Source organism: Mugil cephalus, chromosome 16, assembly GCF_022458985.1.
Source record: "Mugil cephalus isolate CIBA_MC_2020 chromosome 16, CIBA_Mcephalus_1.1, whole genome shotgun sequence".
Taxonomy (NCBI): domain Eukaryota; kingdom Metazoa; phylum Chordata; class Actinopteri; order Mugiliformes; family Mugilidae; genus Mugil; species Mugil cephalus.
In genome coordinates this window covers 5,492,373-5,509,007 of record NC_061785.1, presented here as the reverse complement: position 1 = coordinate 5,509,007, position 16,635 = coordinate 5,492,373, and the positions used below count along the sequence as shown (strand labels likewise).

Here is a 16,635-nt window from a genome sequence, read left to right as displayed (position 1 = left end):
CATTTGTGTGTGTTTGTGTTGGCTGTACGCACACACACGCGCACACACACACACACACAGAGTGCAAGCAGAAACTTTTCCCTTAAGGAGAGCTCGCACTCCCCATCTCATCGCGTTCAAAAGGCCAATCCTCCAGCGTGTGGGGGTTTTCAGCTCGCATGCTCAAATATTAATTATATTTATCTTTTTCTAATGAGGCCCCTGAAGAACATTTACCCCCGCTGCATGTCAGGCAGATCTGAAATGAGCTGGGGCATGTCCTTGCCGCGATGTTTGAGCAGCCACGCAGATAAACAAACAGCAGCGCTTTGAAGGGGACTGGATGATGTAAAGCCGCGGCCCTGACACTTGGCCGGGGCTTCGCTCCATCCAGCCCATTAGGGTCCAGTTCAAGTGCTGCTGTGGACATTAGTGCACCCACGGGAGGGGAGGGGAGCGGGGGGGGTTGTGTGTATTTGTTGCCATCTTGTATACATGTGTGCGTACTTGTCAGTCGGTGTTTAGCTTCTTATTGTTCCCTCGAGGGACGCGTGTCGTCTATATTGTGTGGGAAGCGGACATAATTAATTTTGGACGCCTAAAAGCCCCGTGATTTGTGGGTCTGGATGAGCCAAAAGAAAAAGGGACAGACAACACAGCCTCCCTGCTCTCTATGCACCCACTCCACACTCACTCCTCCTCCCTCCCTCCCTCCCTCCCTCCACATGCCCCTGCAGCAGGGGGAGCTTGGACAGGGCTGGTTCGGAGTCTAGGGATCGAGCCAAGCTTTAGTTTAATTACAGCCTGATTGGGAAAGCAGCTCCTGGGGGCGACTTGTTTAGACCTCCGTGACGTTGATGGATCGCGTGTCGAGGGAGAGCCTTTATGTACAAACACCTTCCTGGCTTTTAAACCTTGTGGATTAGAGTCTCTTCGCAGCCCGTCTCCAGGAAGTCTCAGGTGCAAAGGGGTCAGATGGTGGGTCTGTCCAGTCCAGACGTCGGTATCTGGCAGCAGCACCCAGCCGTCCTGGGCTTTAAGTGACTGCTAATTTGGTCCCTTAATGACAGCCCCTACATTGTGATCATCTTGTTTCCAGTGCGGCTAATTGAATATACTGGTCGGGGTGTGTAGGGCAGGAGGGTGGGGGACTGGCCATGGGGAAGAGCTAATGCCCTGTGATGAGGCCCCTAATTGAATTAGTATAACTGAATAGATGGAGGGCTCTGGGAGTCCTCTGGAGAATGGGAGGGTTTAGCAAATCACCCCTTGACGGGAAAAAAAAAAAAAAAAAGTGGAGAAAAAATTCAAAACAGCTCACAAAACCTAGTAACAATTTGTCTAATTGTGTCAGCAAACTAGCAGACTGCCTTCGCACATAGCCTTCAGCCAGTTGTTCAAAGAACGGGGCCAGACGGTTGCGGCAGCTCAAGCGATTTGTAGCGAGAGGAGAAGACATCTCGGCCTTGTACTCTTGTCGGGAGTTAGGTCTTCGCGGGACGTGTCTCCCCGCGGCCCCCGATGCCGAATTAGGATGCAGGGGAAGGAGCCCGGTTACCTCGGCAGTCCCGTGCCGAGCACCTTCCCTGTTAAAGGTCCTGTTAAAAAATACATCCCTTGTAAGGAAGGGAGGAAGAGGGAGAGACAGTCGGCGGAGCAAATGAAAGACATTATTTTGATAATGGGGTTGGGAGCCGGTGCAGGTTCCCCCCCAACCCCACCCCTGTATAGCTGCCTGCGCGTGAATGTATGTGTGACAGGTGGGTGGATATGAAGGCCCCCTTCGCCCCTCATGCTTAAGCCTGCCCTTTGATATGTTCTCCCCATCATCCTTCTCTTTTCCCGGGGAACGAGAGAAGTGCACCGGCCGGATCATTATACATTAAACAGGCACGGGGGCTACTGCTTCACACTGGCAATTAAATGGCACTGGCTGACACTGGGCTTGCTGCGGCAGTGACCCCCCCTCCCCTCCTCCCCCTTCCTCCCTCCCCTCCTCCCCGCCAGCCATTCTTACCTTTCAGATTGAGACGTAGGAGCCTCGGGCTCGGGGGCGCGTAGATGGGTGGGGGTCTCCGCGGCGTCTCCCGCTCTGTGTCGGTTAAATTGGTCCGAGGCGCCGCTTGCCGCTGATGAGCGCGGTGATGGTGATGGTGGTGATGATGGTGGTGATGATGATGATGATGATGATGCCCCTGCGCTTCAAAGGGATGGCCGTCATGTTTAAACCATAACCTGGGCCGTGCAGTGGCAGCAGGAGGGGGAGGAGGAAGGGGGAAGGGATGGAGAGGGGAAGCGGTGTGGAGGTGGTGAGGGGACAGGGAGGAGTAAAGAAAGAAGAAGAAGAAGAGGAGAAAAAATAGATCTCGGAACAGAGGAAATTTTAACAAGTGCACAGAGAGGGAAGGAGGGAGGGCGAACAGAGGCAGAGGAAACGGAGCGAGTGAAGAGAAAATGCAGCAGCCCTTAATGATGGGCGATATGCAGCCACCGCTCCTCCCGAGCTCCCCATCAACGGATGACATGGCACAAACACCGATGTGTCAGTGATGAAGGGAGAAGAGGGGAAAGGAGAAAAAGGAGGGAAAGAGTTTGAGGGGGGAGCGCTGGCACTCCCCTGAGATGGCCTCCAACAGAAACTAGTTGTTCCTGGCGAGTTTATCCTCATCATTATATTCTGGCTCGGAGCCATGCAGCCAGACACAGCCGGATAATGAGCTGCTTTAAAAAAAAAAAAGAAGAAGAAGAAGAAGTAGAAGAAGAATTATTCCTCCTTTTTTTGCCCCCCCTTCTCCTTCATCATCATCCTCTCTTCTCTTAAATTTGCGTGCGGTCACGTGGAGCCGAGGCTGTAAACACACACACACTAGAAGTAGATGTTCAGAAAACGGTGACACGGATAATTAGCGTCATGCACACACCACCACCACCACCACCACCAGCAGCAGCAGAAGCAGCAGCGGCGGCATCTCACGGCTGAAACGATCCGATAAATAAGAGTTTCTGGCTGATGGAGTGTAGAGGGATGAAGAGAAAAACCAATGACAGTGCTGAATTGGCAGAAAAGAATTGGAGGAAGCAGACAAATATCCAAATATGTGAAGGGGCCGCTACGTTTGACGGAACATTTTAATCCAGTTTGCAGTGTTACTCCATTGGAGATGAAGCTGTTCAAACTCCTTTTACGCGACTGCATTGTGTTTATTTGGACAGTGCATATCAATCAACAGCGATGCATGAAGAAATGTAGATATGCCAGCGTTAGCGGAGTTGCTAACAATGGGCTGACGTTCACATTTGTCATCTTACAGTTCAAAGACCGATAGTTATCCTTTAAATCTTTGGAAACCATCTACCATCACTCTAAGGATAGGACGTTGCCTTTACATCTAAGAAGTGCTTAACCTGTCTCGCCGCTTATAAAAATTCAGCGGCTCAAGTGTTCGGTTGATGGGTTGTAAAAAAAAAGTCTAAAAAAGGGAGATTTATCCTTGTACGATAACACTTTGCCACACAATATAGCTTTTTATTATTATTATTATATTAATTCATTTTCCACTGAGAGTTTGGTGACTGTTTGCCCTCGACTGCTGTGATGTGTTTTATATTATTTTGTATAAACTGTCTGTCCAGGCTGGATTCTGTGCTCAATTTTAAGGCGAGACACTTCAGGGAAAAACATTTTACAGATCAACTTCTCCAGTTGATTACCTACAGCAATACAATATTTTTCTATATTACAAGTTTTCTGTGAATTTATATTTAAATACGCACATGAGGAGTTGTCTACTTAAATATTTGCTAATTTGCATACACATCCTGAACAAAAATCTGAATAATTGCTAAAGTGAGGTTCAAAATTCTTTTTTCATTTTGTTAACATATTAGATTTCCAGGTATTTACAGAGGGGATTTTGGATATCTCTTTTTATCACTCCGTAAATCACAAAACCCTGTCAACAGTCCAAAAAAAATCAACTTTTGCCATGACTAAAATGTTATATAAATCAGACTCTGAGCGGTATGTGAAAAATCCCCTCTGTAAATACCTGCAGAATGTAGTTAGGAATAGATGTGGAAGGTTTTGTGTGTGTAGGTGCTGCTGAAGTGGAGATTTCTGCCTCAGAGTAGCAGAAAAACCCATTTTGAGAAAACGGCCTTTAAAGTTTTACATTGTAAAATCATGAATATTTTTATTGGAAACCACTATGAACCAAAAAACAGATCTACTCAAACATATTAACATATATAAAATAAGTTTAACTTTTCAAAAAGTTCATTCAAGTTCGAGTTTAGCTTTGGATCGATCTCTCTGCTTTTACGATTGGCTGCCAATGCAAAGGATGTGACCATATTTGGAAACGATAGCTTTCTGCAGGAGATAAAGAGCTTCACAACAGTATCTCATATGCACATGCTCACAATAGGAAGTAGGAGTAAATTAGCGACGCAACACAGACAAACCATAGCGAAATGAATCTCAAAATTGTCAGTTTTTTCCTGCTGTGTCTCGCCTTAAATTTCACGACCCCATTGTGTGTGTTAAAATACAATCTGCCGCCAAGAGTCGGCCTCGGACCCTTTTCATATGTTTATCTGTGCATTTACTGTATGTGTTTGTTGTTGTGGCTAAAGGTCCATTCCTACGTAACAAACTGAGCATGCACTGTATATGTCGTAGTACGGGAATGGGAATTTAGCCCCTGCAGTATAAGTCTCTGTGTTTATATGTGCTCCATCTTCTCATTTCACCCGTGTCCATTCTGACGATTTACACAGTCTTCTGTCCTCTAGGTTCCCCCCACACATGGTGCCCCCTCACCACAGTTTGCACACCACGGGCATCCCTCACCCAGCCATCGTCACACCCAACGTCAAGCAGGAATCCTCCCACAGCGACATCAGCTCTCTCAACAGCTCGTGAGTAGACCCCGCTCCGCGAATTCCCCCCCAATCCCTCCCCACCCCCGAGTGCCGCGGTGGCCCCCGGAAAGAGAGCCTCACCAGACTTTCTCTCTCTGCACCTCTCTGCTTCCGCCACAGGAAACAGTCGGACGCTAAAAAGGAGGAGGAGAAGAAGAAGCAGGTCCACATAAAGAAGCCGCTGAACGCCTTCATGCTCTACATGAAGGAGATGAGGGCCAAGGTGGTGGCTGAGTGCACGCTGAAGGAGAGCGCCGCCATCAACCAGATCCTGGGGCGGAGGGTGAGTCCAGGCGGCTTCTTTACTAGACACTTAAAAGCGAAGGGTGTGGCATCCACACGTGTCCGTTTACACCTGAAACGAATAGGATTAAGAGCTGGATGGGGCTGAAGTAAAGCAGAGAAACTCCCCTCAGTTTCTCTGCTTTACTTCAGTCGCATCAAGCCTTGTGTTTTACATAAAAGTTCACGATCTCTCCTCATTTTTGTTTTTTTTTTCGATGTCCCGTCTGCGCAGTGGCACGCCCTATCGCGGGAGGAGCAGGCCAAGTACTACGAGCTGGCCAGGAAAGAACGACAGCTCCACATGCAGCTGTACCCGGGCTGGTCAGCACGAGACAACTATGTAAGTTTTTAAGTTTACAAGTCGCCCCTTCTTCACCAGGTCACACATCCAGAATGAGTTCTTTTTATTTATTTATTTTATTTTTTTATTTATTCATTTTCTTTGCTTTAACTCAGCCCGAGAGATCTATTCATTCTCTTGAAGTGCGCCTGAGACCGAACGCGTTGCCTTGACCCTAAGCCCGCCTTGTTATCCCTTAAAGAAACGCAGCCCGGGCTGTAAGTACTCCCGGCGGTCGGATCTCCAGACTGCGTTGTTAGGTTTTAAAGTAACATAATGGAATTGAAGGGCCAGAATCTCGGCTTTAATTTGAGCACTTCACAATAGAAAGGACTGTGGAGGAGATGCGGCCGCCCAAGATTTCTATCTGTGGGATCAAGAGTAATTGAGAGATAACCATGAAGCAAATAATCGCGTTTAATATTTTACGCGGAATCCTTTGCAATCGATGATCGCCTCAAGTCTTTAGCCCGTAGATTGGCTTGTTTGTGTCTCCCGTGGCGGCGGCTTTGGTGCTTGTGGTTGTGGTGTTGGTGGTGATGATGCTCTCCGAGGCCTTTACCGGCCGCGGCCTTCAGCCCGCGCTCGCTGCGAAGCCTTTAAAGTCTCCGCCGAGCAGAGTGCATCAGCAGAACGCTGATTGAGATTAAGCCAAGGATTCTCCGACCCCTCTCGAGGAGCCCTTCGGGCTGCGCGTCTAGGCGATTACCTTTCAGCCGAGCGGCGAGACGCGGCCCGGGAGCCGCTTTGATGCCTTTTTTGGCGAATCTGGGCGAACAGAAGGAGGCGTCGGGGTCCTGCGCGTATCCGTCAGATGTGGAATCGCCACGGAAACCTGTCAGTGTGTGTCAGCTCCTCAGACGGGAGCCGAACGCAGAGGCCGCGCTTCGTTCTGAAATTAGACTCATTTCCTTTCTGCCCCTCGCTAGCGTGCTGCTCTCTTGATTGTTGACGGAGAATAACGTACGCCTACATCCTGGGCTGCGTTCTCAACTCGCTGTTGAGTCATAAAGCGTGTGTTCACTATTGTTGAATCGACACTAAAGAAACCTTCACTGTGGGCGCTGTGGATAAAAATGCCTCTATTTTCCGAATTTATCGTTGAGATTTTAATGTCGGGTTATTTTAGATTAGGCTGAAAGTGCCGGGTCCAGACTTTGTCCTGACACATAAACGCTAGATCCCCATCGGTTTTGTCCCGTTTTGGGACGGAGCCGACCGGCGACCGGTCCCTCCAAGAGCAGCCTTGAGAGGAACGTCTTCAGAATCAGGAGTGTGTCAAGATGTCTGGCCGTTCAGCTCGAACAGAGGAAAAATAAAACAAAAGATTACAGAGAAAAGACTGGGAAAGGAGAAAGAGGGGATTGTTGTCTGGCCTGCAGTGGCTGCTACAAACCGGAGGGCACAGACAGACAGAGAAAAAGGCAGAGAAAAGAATGAATGAATAAATAAGTAAACACCAAGATAAGTCCTATTCTCTGTTTCATGTTTTGGGCATTCTGCAATATAATAACTAAGGTTCCTGTCTGTGTCTATTTTTTTCTTTCTATTTTTTTGGCGGCTAACCAACAGGGGAAAAGGAAGAAGAGAAAAAGGGAAAAGCAGCAAGCAGAGAGCAATGGTAAGTGAGCTGCAATTATCTCCCATATTAGAAGAGCCCCATCATGTGTCAGGCAGATGTGACATCTTGCAAGATAAAAGTCAAGCAATTCTTTTTTTTTTGTGTCTGTGTGTTATGTTTTTTATTATTTTATTTTTTTTTTTGGTTTGTGTGTGTATCATTTTGCCTGCCTTTTTTTTTTTGTGTGTGTGTGTGTGTGTGTGGTATCGTTATGCTACCCAATGCAATATTTAAATGCTAGAGTTGCTTGTAACCCCCTCATCCCCACCCCTGCCCGCACCCCCTCCTTTTCCCAAGCCCTCCCTTGCTAATAACAACTGAATATGCATGACCCCCCCCCCCCTCCTCCCTTCTCCCTCCCTCCCAACCCTCCCCCCTCCCCTGCTAACCCCCCCAGCCTCCATCATCTGGTATTGTCATATGTGTTTTTGAGAAGTTGAAGCATCGTGAAAGCCATTAACTTTGCCAGTGTTTGTGTGAGCCATGTTTTATACTGCCTGTGCCCTGCAGACCGACTGCACTACTTGTACCATGTGCGTGTTCGTGTGTGTGTGTATGCGTGTGCGCGTGACTGTGCATGCCTGTGCAACCCTCGCTTGCCTCCCCCCTCCCTCCCTCATCCGTGCATGCTTTTATACCAGTATTAAAATTAAAAAAAAAAATAATTAAAAAAAAATCACTCACACCCCTAAAATTAAGGAGGTTTGCTAAATTTCTGTGATTGATCCATTTATTTTCATTTATTTTTTTTCCTTATGATTCACATTCTCCGCCTGATCGTACTGTGAGGAGCCATGCCGACTTGTTGTCATGTATTTTGCGCTCGTTCTGGTGACGGATCTCTTCTTGAAGGCCTCTCTATCTGTTCTTTTTTTTCAGAACACAGAGAATATTTTCCAAACCCTTGCCTTTCACTCCCTCCGATTACAGGTGCTAATGTCATTTTGAGTATTAAATTACTAACTTGTTATCATTATTTTTTTTTTTTATTTCTCTTTCTATATTTACTTACTTGATTATTTATTTATCAATGAATGTGCAACCTCAGGCAGGTTTAAGCTTAAATTCTATCCCCTTCTTTTTTTTTTTTTTTTTGCTTTGTTTGCTTCTTTCCTTTCTTAAAATGTTGCTCTTGTTTATTTGACTTGGAGCTAGACTCATTTACCTCCATTGACTGTTAGCCAGTAGTGAAACACCACTGTGCAGTATGCTTGAGGAACTTATGCAAAGTTTAGATTATCATGACGTCAGGGTAAACCTCCTTAATCTATACGCTTCAGTAGCTGCTTGTGCCTTTCCTATAGGCCAGCATGAGTTTGGCCCACTCCCCCTCCACCCCTTTTTTTTAAAAATATAAACATGGCTCTGCTCAGACGAGGCCTGGACTCAAACGCTCTACTTCTGATAATGCCCGGGTAGAGCTAGCAAGAACTGACTGGAAGCTGTTTAAGCGCCAGACATCCGAAGCCGATCAGCTGTTTGATGCCAGGTCTAAAGAGTAGATTCCCCTTTCTCAAGCTTCCCCCGCCCCCCCGGCTAAGGCTAACGCTGCTTTAGCAATCTGCTACTGCTGCCTAGCTCTACCGCCGCGACCTTCTCCTCTTCGATCTCTAGTGCACTGGAAGCGTCTAACAGCAAAAATCAATCCCCTCTGCATTTGCTCCGTTTATCTCTCGCCCGAATAATCTCACCCCGAGCTTTCACTAAAAGTCAGTTTCTGTTTTTGTTCTTTTCGACTGAAAGTTTCCTTATTAATATCTTAATCTGATAATGTGCATGCATGCATTTTGTCTGAAGCACACTTACTGTGTTCAGCCCTGTCTTTGATGATGGCTTTAAGGGAAAGAAGGGGCGGGGGGGGGCTTTGTTTTGGACATGGTGGGATTTCTTGCACAATGAGCCACTGCCAAGCTTCATAGATTCACTGTTATCTGTTTTTTCTTCTCATTTCTCTCCTCTTTTTTTTTCTTTTTTTTTTACTTTTTTATTTTTTATTTATTGTTTTTTTATCGGTTTTCGGTTCTATTCCTCTTCTCTGCTGGCTTCCCCTTCCTTGTCGGGTGCGTCAGACCTGAGCGCTCCTAAGAAGTGTCGAGCGCGCTTTGGGCTCGATCAACAGAATAACTGGTGTGGCCCGTGCAGGTGTGTATGGTGTGTGCTTGCACAGGCCAGGGCCAGGTGAGGGCTGGGTAACGCTACGCTGGGACCTCCTCCTCCTCCTCCTCCTCCTCCTCCTCCTCCTGCTCATCCTCCTCCTCCTCCTGTTCTATGCAGCTGCCTCTTCTTCCTCCTCGCTTCCCTCCTCCCTGTCTGTCCCGCCAGGCTATTGTGACCTCTCAGCTTCCTCCAGCCACGCCCTGCCGGTCTATCTCTGGGTTCTCACTATTTGGTTTTCTTTTTTTTTTTATATATCTCCTTTTTTTTCTTTTTTTTTTTTTAACCTCCTGTTTGGGGTTAAAAAAAACGGGGGTATTATTAACAGCATATGTCAGAGTGTTTGTATGAATGGTGTCCTTGCATATGTGTTGAAAAGTTCCTGGGGTTACGGGGGTTTCATTGCAGGATGCACAGTTCAGTAAGCCTTGATCAGAAGTAAAAAACTGGCAGGTCGGGGCTTGGAGGATCTGGAGCCTGATGGCTTGGTCAATATGGAGGACATCCCAGTGTTGCCAGCCTAAATCTAAGCCCTGGCTACATGTTTTTGTCTGTGCAATGACGTGTCCATTTTCTTTTTTTCTTTCCTTTTTTTGTTTCCTTTTTTTTTTTTTTGTCTCTGTGTGTGTGTTTGTGTCTACCTCTTTGGCTAACAGATGCAAATACCCCAAAGAAGTGTCGTGCCTTGTTCGGGCTTGACCAGCTGAGTTTATGGTGCAAACCGTGCAGGTATAACTGCTCTAGTAACAACGGGATGAAGACGATGAGACTCATCTCTCTGATTTATTGGCTCAGATGTCTCGCTAAAACGTGCTTTTCCATCGGCGCGGCAGCCCGATGGAAAAACTCCTCAGCTCTTTACCGAGAAGTTTCCCAGCTTCTCTAAACTCCTGCTATTTTTTCCTCATTGAACTCAGTTTGAGCCCAGTGGCAGAAAATGGATTTCTGAAATAGTCTAGCTGAATATTTTAAAATTTAAAAAAAAAAAAAAAATGGCAAAATGATGCTCGCTGATATAATCCGGAAAGACGTTTTCGTTCTGCCCTAAAACTGCTGTGGTTGAAATCCATTTTCTCCCCAGGCACCTGGATAATTCCCTCCCATCTTAACTGTCATGTATGTTTCTAATTGGCGGCCTTTGAATAACAATGTTAATGCTTACAAATTTAGCCCTGCTTTCTCTGAGGGCCTGCTCAGTGACGCTCTTTTCTGTGCCCTCTTCCTCCTCCTCCTCCTCCTCCTCCTCCTCCTTTCTCCACCTCTTCTTCCTCCAAACTCCTCTTCAATAACCCTTACTTAGTCCCTACCTGTTGTCTTTCTGTTCTGACACAAGCAGTCTTTGAATTGGGAATATTTTCATGGTAGGTATTTGTTTCTGCTACGTAACACCCTTCTTTGTGTCCGGCTTGCACCACACCACACACCTCTCTCCCCCCCACCCCGCCCCCCCCGCCCCACTCTTTCTCGACACAACTCTCCCAGTCATTGGTCGCCAGACTAAACGGTCGGTTCCGGATCGGACCGTAGCCTTTGATTTAGATATATCTCGGACGTTTTTTTTATTCTCCTCTTACGTCACGTTCACCCGCCTCCACGCGATCCACCCTGTTCCATGTTTCCCCTCCAAGCTGACACATGCATTACAGAAAATAAGACGTTATCCGTAAAATCATAGGTCTCCAACAGGGGGTTTGCGACCCCTAGGGGGTCCGCAGAGACACTGTAGGGGGGTCGCAAAATCTTTGGTCGATTAGACATTTTATATATATTTAAATTTCTTTAAATGCACATTAATATGAATCCAACATATTTTTGTAAAGGGATGAGGGATAGCTCAATACTGGATGTAAAATGATAGTGTCTATTTATAAATAGCGGCAGGCAGAGTAAATATAGAACACGTATAGTTAATCTTGGCCCTGCCTTAAATAATAATAATAATGGCGCATCACGACACCGGGAGACTGAGAAGTGCAGTCTTCATTTTAGGAGCAGGGAGGTTAAAAGTTCTCTCTGGGCTCCCATTTCCTAAAAGATGCATCTGGCGTAATTTCCCCCGAGGCGGAGAAATCAATAACCTACACGGGCACATACGATAAATCAATACGTCTGTTAAAAGATGGATATTAGCTCATTTGTTGCAGTTTGACAGACAGTTATCGAGGCCGAGATGCGTATGTAGCGCGCAAAATGATACCTTTTTACGCCCCCCCCCCACCTTCCCCCCCGTCCCACCCCGACCCCAACCCCAACCCCTCTCCCCTCCCCTCCCCTCGGTCGATGTTCCGCACCGCGCAAGAGCTACAGTGTCGGTGCAGGATGCTCTTAAAAGCCTCATCCTCATTCTTTCCCAGTGTCCCGTGCTGTCTGATGTAGTGTCCATCGGAAATGCATGCCCGCCTTTCACCCAGCATGTGGACGAGGTTTCGTCTGGCTTTTTATTTTGTGTGTGTGTGTAATTTCATCGGCGTCCGTGTCTTTCCTTTTTTGTTTCCCTCCCTCCCCTCCCCTCCCCTTCCTCACCGATGATTACGCTCTCTGTTTACGCAGAAACTTTCGGAGTCGGACGGCAGCGTTGTTACTTAAACGGCGGATCGGCCTAATACGTTCCAAAAGCCTCGATTGTTATTTTTATTTTTTAGAAACACCTTTCTTTTACCTACTTCGTGTCCCTGCAAATCTTAAACACTGGCGCTCCAAGGCCTCCGGGCATCCTCGCGATAGCATGGAGAGCTAAGAGAGAGAGAGGTCACTGCCAGGGTCAGGGTAAAGACGAGGTGGGCAGAGATTCCCCCCTTAACCAAATCTGCAGCCTTCGCAGCGGAGTCACCGCAGATAAACGCAACAATCTCTGCGAACCTCCTCTTACCCATCCGACCCCCACCCCCCCACTCCTCCTCCTCCTCCTCCCCCCCGGCCCCGTCCTCCCCTCCACCGCCGCCTCTCCTCCCATGTTTCATTCATTGGGAGCTCAACGGGCCTGGCCTCAGGACTCGGGCGGGCAGCGGGAGGGGTCCCCGACCCGAGGCAGGAATGCAAACATGATGCCTTGACCCCCCTCTCGCGCGCGCGCGCACACACACACACACACACACACACACACACACACACACACTCGTGTCTGTGGGGCAGATGCTGGTGGTAGTTGTGGATCTTGTTGACTTTTTCGCATCCAAACTCTGCCCCCCCGCCCCGCCCCCCCTCAGGAAGGGAAGAAGGGAGAGCGCAGAGGCCGTGTTGTTGCTGCTGATGTTGTTGCAGTTCTTTACTCTAAACAGCAAGTTCCTTCAAAAACGTGATGCATTACTTATTACTAGTTACAAGTTACATTATAATGGCTTTGAAATGTAAGGCGTTGCATTAAATTTAAGTTATTTTCACCAAAGATAAGTGGAAATATGGACTTAATACTAGATGTTACTGCTGTATATTGTAACTGAACACCTAAAGAAAGCTGCACCACGCTAGATGTTTTCCTAAATTGCTTGCGCCATTTCACGAGGTACAAAGATGTTTTGGTTTCAGAGTGAACTGAACTATAATGTTCTTCGTATCCTTTTCTCTGACCAACTAAAGATAATGAGCGTATGTCCATCTCGTGAACGTAGAGTCCGATCTTCTCCCCAATCAGCTGTTCAAAGCGTAACAGGAAGTTAATGTGTGCTCTGCTAATCCGGAATTTATATAAAAACACACAACTTAATTAATTCAATCGATTTCTGGTTTAAAATCTGTTGTAACGCCCGTTCCTGACATTTGCACCGAGTGAAATATAACCAGCGTTACAGCATCGCATTACTTTTGTAACATGTTACTCCCGACACTGCGCGTACGAGAGGCGCGTTTACACCCAGAGAGCGGCCATTACCACATCTGATCTGCTTCATTTCGCCATCATCTCTTTTCATTCCCCGCCTGCTTCCTGTCCAGGTGCTTCCACCTGTGATCTTTCCCTTTTTAATGTCTGTCCTGTCTCACGGTTCAGTGTTTGGAAATTGACTTTCATTCCTCTGCCACCTTTCTCCTTAGCACGGGGTTTTCAAAGCGACTTAAATGCACCTTTAGGAGCGCAGCCCGCCCGCCCGCCGCGCTTCAAGTTCGAGTTTTGATCATTTGAAAGAGAAAAAAAATAAAATAAAAAAACACCAAAAAAAAAGGAAAGAAAGAAACAGAGAAAAGGTGCATTTAAGTCTGCGGCTGTGCTAAGAGGCGTTCCCCGTCTGAAGGTGTGATGCTAAAAGATGCTCTCTTTCTTTCGCCTTGTCCCTCAGGAGAAAAAAAAAGTGCATTCGCTACATCCAAGGTGAAGGCAGCTGTGCCAGTCCTCCCTCTACGGACGGAAGCTTACTAGACTCCCCCCCATCCTCCCCCTCCTCAGTGGTTCCCTCCCCCTCCTCAAAAGAGTCCAAACCTCAGACTGAACAAATGCAACCTCTCTCACTGACTATGAAACCGGCCCACCAGCCACTCCACCACCCGCACCTCCTGGCTGGGCCTCCACCGCCATCTTTGGTTCAGCTGGAAAACTCTGCTGCAGCTAGCAAAACGCCCGGCGCCTCCTCCCACAACGGAGCTCTGGAGCACGGCGACGTCTCGTCCTCGCGGCAGCCGGGCTCCTCTGTGGCGTCCTCAATGGCCCGGCCCTCGGCATCGCTGTGTCATTCCCACTCGCTCCTCCCCTCCGCAGCCCCTCAGCCTCTGTCGCTAGTGACCAAGTCTATAGAATAGTCTACCCTATTCTTCTCCTCCTCTTTTTTTTTTCGTTTTTGTTTTTTTTCGTTTTTCAGCTCCGCACAAAAAACAAACACCTTTCAAGTCTCTCTTTCTCTGTCTATATATTTCACTTGCCGTCTCGGTTCCTTTTTCTCTTTTTACGTTTCCGTGCCATACGGCTTTGAAATTTTTAGTTTTTGTTTTATTAAAGTTCATTGGTCAATATTTGACCCGTCATTATCGAAAAAAAAAATTTAAAAAATCAAATTATTATAAAGAAATGATACAATGAGCTGTAGTATAGCTTTGTGAATCTGCCAAAATTTTTATGAATTTTGTTTCTTTTTTTTGTTTGTTTTTTTTTGTCTTTTTTGTAGTGTTAAAAACAGCGCAAACGGGGGAAAAAAATGATCTAGTTCAACTTGGAATATGTTTAAAAGATGGATATAAAAAGGTAGGCTAGATTATTCACTGAGCCCTTTTCTCGACAGAGTTGGTTCTCCTTCTTTATTTGTATTAAATACGAGCTCGCGAACCAATCATTCGACATCTGTTCAGACTCTCGGAGGGCACGGGGGCTAGCGGCGACACCTCTCTGAGGAACAACTTTAATTGTGATGTTACTTGTTCTTGTTTAAATGTACAGAATAACGGGGAGGGGAAATGGGGGGAAGGGGGTGGGGGATTACTGTGTTAAATATGCATTCTTCCACTGCGTTGTCTTTTTTTCTTTGTTGTTTACCTTTGGGGGGGGGCGGAGTCAGGCTAAGTCGGGTGGGGTTGAGGGGGAGGTTGGGTGGGGAGGGTTGGGGGTTATTAAAAGTCAAAATGTCACAACGCTAGGACCAGTAGTATTTATTGCTTTAGAGATTGCTTGTTGTATCTTGTACGTGTCTCTTTTTGACTTTTTTTTTTGGTTTTTTTTTCTTAATACATTGTACAAATATTTTTTTTTTTCTTAAGGTAAGCAACTATATGAATGATCCATTTTTACAAGGTTTTAAAAAGGCTAAACCTTCCGTTGTCGAGTTTCTTTCATTCGCCGGCGACCTGGATTCCGCTCAGTGTACTTGTGTAGATCTCATGAACAAGAAGTATGCACAACTTCATTTCAAGAAACGCGTCTATAAGCCATTTTACACAACAAAAAAAAAAAAAGAAGAAGAAGAAGAAGAAAGTAAACTTGAAACAAGAGACAGTGGGTACCGTGTGTTCAGTAGTTGGCAAAGTGTCTAAAAGCCCTTCTTTTTTATTGCACAGTCACATCTCTCCGACTGTAGATTCGTGTACAGATTTTTTCCGTGCCAAATTTTGTGATAATTTTCTGTCCCCCCTCCCCCCCTCCCTCGCCTCTAACCACGCTGTAGGGATCTCTTTTCTGTTCCGTTGTCGTTTGTTTTTTCTTTTTTTTTTGTCGTTTCCTTTCATTTCGATACCATTCTTTGCTGTGACGTTACATAGATTGCTATGTATGTAGTATAAATGTTGCTATAACAAATGTGTTTGGTAGCAAATTGTCAAATATTAAAATTTAAACTTAATAAAAAGACGGACATCATACTGTATAAACCCACAAGGGCCAAATTATGTATATTAGGAGGTTCATAAAAAAACTATTAAATACAAAAAAATACACAAACTGCCACTTTTAAGTACACTACTACATATAGGTAGATAGAAAAAATAGGCATGTTGATGTTGCAAGAGGCTGTAAAAAAAAGCTACAAGAGAATCATCCACTCGGTGCCATTGTAGTTGACATGACGCGACTGTAATCTGTCGATTTCTTCTCTGGTTTATTAAGATGCTAATGATAAATAGTTTGAATGTTTCCTTAACGGCTGTGATGTTCCTGTTCTATTTTATGCTCTTATCTTTTCGTTTGTTCGTTTTTTTCCTGTTATTTTAAATGGTTCTAAAAACCATGTTTTTTTGTAATGAATAAATGTTTATGCTGTACAGTCTCTGTAGCATGCAGTTCTGTATTAATAAAAGCAACTTAGTATGTGCACACTCGTCTGCTCCCTTTTTATTTGATCGAGGGTTTCGGTGGCTGGCGCGGCGCCCTAGTAGTGAGAGGTTTATCTTAGTTTATGACAGAGGACCCACAAATAACATCATTTGGATATTTTAATTGGATCAAATCAATCTATCATATCTGCGCGTCTGCCAAAAACTAAAAACTGCATTTTGTCCAACTTGCATGAAATTGGTGTCTACTTTTAAACATAATGACCCAGAAGTTACTTGGACAGACGGGAAGTCAACTAAGCGCCAGAGAAGTTTAATAAGAATTCTATAAAACAAATTATTTGCAATTTAAAAGTAAAATGACAGGTCTCGAAGCTCCAACCTGACCTAAAACTTTAATTTTGTCTAGTAGCGATGACCGATACTGAAATATCGATACTTAGCGTAGGTCTTTATGCTCTAAAATCAATTCTCATATCAAAATATCGATACTTTGGATACTTCAGTCGTCCGATGTTAGTAACTCAGTGGAAAGAAACTAAATTATTGAGTTGTGGCAACACAACAAACCTTGTGTATCAAAACCACAACACAGAATACGAAGCATTTATGATGAGGAGGACAGAAGAGAAAACAGTCAGAATTGAGA

The 16,635-nt window shown here is 45.8% G+C and overlaps 1 protein-coding gene across 33 annotated transcripts in view; it reads left to right on the top strand.

Annotated features, from left to right (window-relative positions):
- The window catches only part of tcf7l2 (transcription factor 7 like 2), a 96,255-nt gene extending 80,231 nt beyond the window's left edge, over positions 1-16,024 (top strand). For 4 of the 33 annotated variants that reach the window (XM_047609339.1, XM_047609353.1, XM_047609347.1 and 1 more), the window contains 7 exons: positions 4,774-4,899; positions 5,023-5,185; positions 5,420-5,527; positions 7,100-7,148; positions 8,028-8,078; positions 9,218-9,290; positions 13,574-16,024. In XM_047609339.1, the coding sequence (XP_047465295.1) occupies positions 4,774-4,899; positions 5,023-5,185; positions 5,420-5,527; positions 7,100-7,148; positions 8,028-8,078; positions 9,218-9,290; positions 13,574-14,030 (1,027 nt within the window). In that variant the 3' untranslated portion in view covers positions 14,031-16,024. Of the gene's footprint in view, positions 1-4,758; positions 4,900-5,022; positions 5,186-5,419; positions 5,528-7,084; positions 7,149-7,389; positions 8,080-9,217; positions 9,291-9,958; positions 10,033-10,602; positions 10,665-13,573 lie in introns of those variants that run through there. The other 29 variants (XM_047609333.1, XM_047609352.1, XM_047609342.1 and 26 more) reach the window with 25 other exon arrangements.
- Positions 16,025-16,635: the final 611 nt, after the last annotated feature.